Source organism: Anabas testudineus, chromosome 16 (assembly GCF_900324465.2).
Source record: "Anabas testudineus chromosome 16, fAnaTes1.2, whole genome shotgun sequence".
Classification (NCBI taxonomy): domain Eukaryota; kingdom Metazoa; phylum Chordata; class Actinopteri; order Anabantiformes; family Anabantidae; genus Anabas; species Anabas testudineus.
Window position 1 is genome coordinate 9,425,171 of NC_046625.1, and position 2,607 is coordinate 9,427,777.

At 37.5% G+C, this 2,607-nt stretch overlaps 1 protein-coding gene across 1 annotated transcript; it reads right to left on the bottom strand.

The window, feature by feature from the left end:
* Positions 1–686: 686 nt before the first annotated feature.
* On the bottom strand, positions 687–2,607 carry mrpl51 (mitochondrial ribosomal protein L51). Its single transcript, XM_026370655.1, has 4 exons — positions 2,428–2,607; positions 2,090–2,185; positions 1,338–1,445; positions 687–1,230 (listed from the first exon to the last, which is right to left on the bottom strand). The coding sequence occupies exons 2-4, from the start codon at positions 2,178–2,180 to the stop codon at positions 1,034–1,036; spliced, it is 396 nt and encodes a 131-aa protein (XP_026226440.1). The 5' UTR covers positions 2,181–2,185; positions 2,428–2,607; the 3' UTR covers positions 687–1,033.

The following is a 2,607-nucleotide window of genomic DNA, read 5'->3' on the forward strand; positions in this document are numbered from 1 at the left end:
CACGGTCATATATTTAGTTTCTACATTTAATTATAATAGTAAAAAAAAAAGATGACCAGCAAAAGGTTTCAAAGTAAGTCGTCATTAAATATGACAAACTGTAAAAATAAAACGTTCTATTAACACCGTGTTAGTCAGCGTTCTCTAGCTGCTTCGTTAGGACAACTCGCAGAAACTCTTAGTTTCCTGTAATAGAAAAACTAAACGCTGCAATACCAAGTGACTGAGTAATACTGTAAAACACAAAAACAGAACAGCGCTGTAACGTTTCAACAATATGTGTTGTGGAAACAACATTTCCTACAAATGTGTATGTCTGGCTTCTCAGCAGCAGAGAGATTTCACAACAGCTGTGATGTTTTCGCGTTGTCACTGTCACAGAAAAACTGACAAAGTCGTTCATAAATTCCATAAAATGTGCAATAAGGAAAGCGATGTAAATACTTTCTAAAATAACATGTTTGACATATTTTCACCACGGGATAAACTAATGTGCATCTAACGATGTAAAGAGTAAAATAGTTCTCAAATGTTTTAGAACATAGATGCACATGTTAATTTCTACTAAACTGTTTTGGTAATAATTTGTACCACAAGGTGTCACTAGAGAACACTCACTATCATTAAAGATTTCTCTGTCCACTCCTATCTAGCATCATACCAGAATAAAATATTATATCTCCCACTTTAGAGACACCAGCACAAACACTGGACACTTTTATTAATCAAAAATGAACAAAATCACTTTTTTAATTGATCCAAAAGGGAGAGTACTGTGGTGGGAAGACGTAAAAAGCGGTTTCTTTTCCAGTCCATTTGTATGATGCATTTTCACACATGATGTACTTTATTAACGTGCAAAAAAATGAACAAATTCAGGAACAGGAAGTATTTTACTCTGAATTACACAAACCGGCTTCTTTTATATGGATGTAATTTCCAACATACAGCTGATGATATAAAATTACACCACTAGATTCCAACAGTCCTTACGACCCGATTTGATGTATCTGTCAGTACGGCCTGTTCAGCGTTATCGATGTTTACCGGTGCGGTTGAAACGTCTGTAGAGGAAGCGAATCCTCTTCTCCAAGTTGTGTCTGTCCTGCGTCATCATTCTGTCTCCCACCATCCTCTTCTTCCTGATTAGACGCTGCAGTTCATTTCCTTTGAAAGCTTTCACCCAGCAGGGGCCCACAATGAGGTCTTTGGGATGAGCTTTGAAATCTCCTGCACAACAAAGTGACCAATGAAGAATCTGATGAATTTCTGCATGCGTGAAGAACTGGGCCTGGAACAAACGTGATCATACATGCTATACATGTGAGGACACTTACCTAAGATGCCAATGTTATCATAAACTCCAAACATGCTCCTCTTCTCAGTCCACCTGTCCACCTTCTTCAGCTCAGGGATGGCATGCATTCTGATCTGACAGCATGCACCTAAAGACAACACATTGTTTCAAGTCAGTATTAAGAATATTTTGCACATTCACTACATTTGCTGCAATTAGCATCATTCATTCACCGATCCATGTTAAAATAAAGATAGAAAAATAAGCATTTTAAAGCCATTTAAAGAACACAACTGGTTAATATTACTCTTCCAGGACGTCAAATGTACACTTGTAGAATCTAATGCAATCCAATATCCAGCAGCTGTCGTGAATTGTTCTTTTACAAGGTTATAACTTCTCAGTTTTTCTTCAAACTGTCATAAAGGTGATAATTCAGTTATATGTTTATTATTGAAATCATCCATAAACATATATAGACATCATTCAGAAACACCTTATTATAACACACTCCAGTAGCTACGATCTCAGTAATAAACACATAGAATTATAACCCTTAAATCATAGTTTCACTCCATAACTACAATATATTTTCTACAGAGCTGTTACTTATATATTTATAGTGCATGTGGCTCATTACACATTTACTTCAGTTGGATTTTGAATGCAGACATACTGTAATATATTTTTGGTCTTAAGGCATGTCCTGTGGGTGACAGTGTTGCAGCACAAATACAAACTGGGTTTAAACATAACATTGTTTCTTGAACCTAATTTCAATGAGCTACTCACCAGTGGAAATCGTCCTGGCTGTTTGCAGCAGAGACCCAGCGGACTGACAGAGAGACGCTCCAGCTCTCAGTAAACCTCCCAGCACCGACATCTTTACTACGATAAGAAATGAACAATCACATCAACAATTTCAGTTCACAGGTGAGAGGTGTAGCTGAATAAAACTGCCATACGCCAATATTTTAAACGTATTAACTGGTTTATTTTCTCTCCTGTCAACACAACATTAGCTTCTTTGGCTTTTCAATGAAGTTACCCTTACATTGACCCTTAGCATTAGCTTTAGCATTAGCCGTAGCTAGCAAACTAGCTGCACCAGTCAGTTTAAAGACTTTTACCTGTTTCACGTCAATGTCCAGTCTTACACCAGATGACTCCTTATTTGTTTACAAACGACTCATAAACTGAAGACTCGTGCACAGATTTAACTCTTTAAAACATAAATTATCGAGGCTTCAACATGCTCCCGGCGGCCGCTGCCATCTGTCTCTGTATCCCACAATGCCATGCGCCGGTAC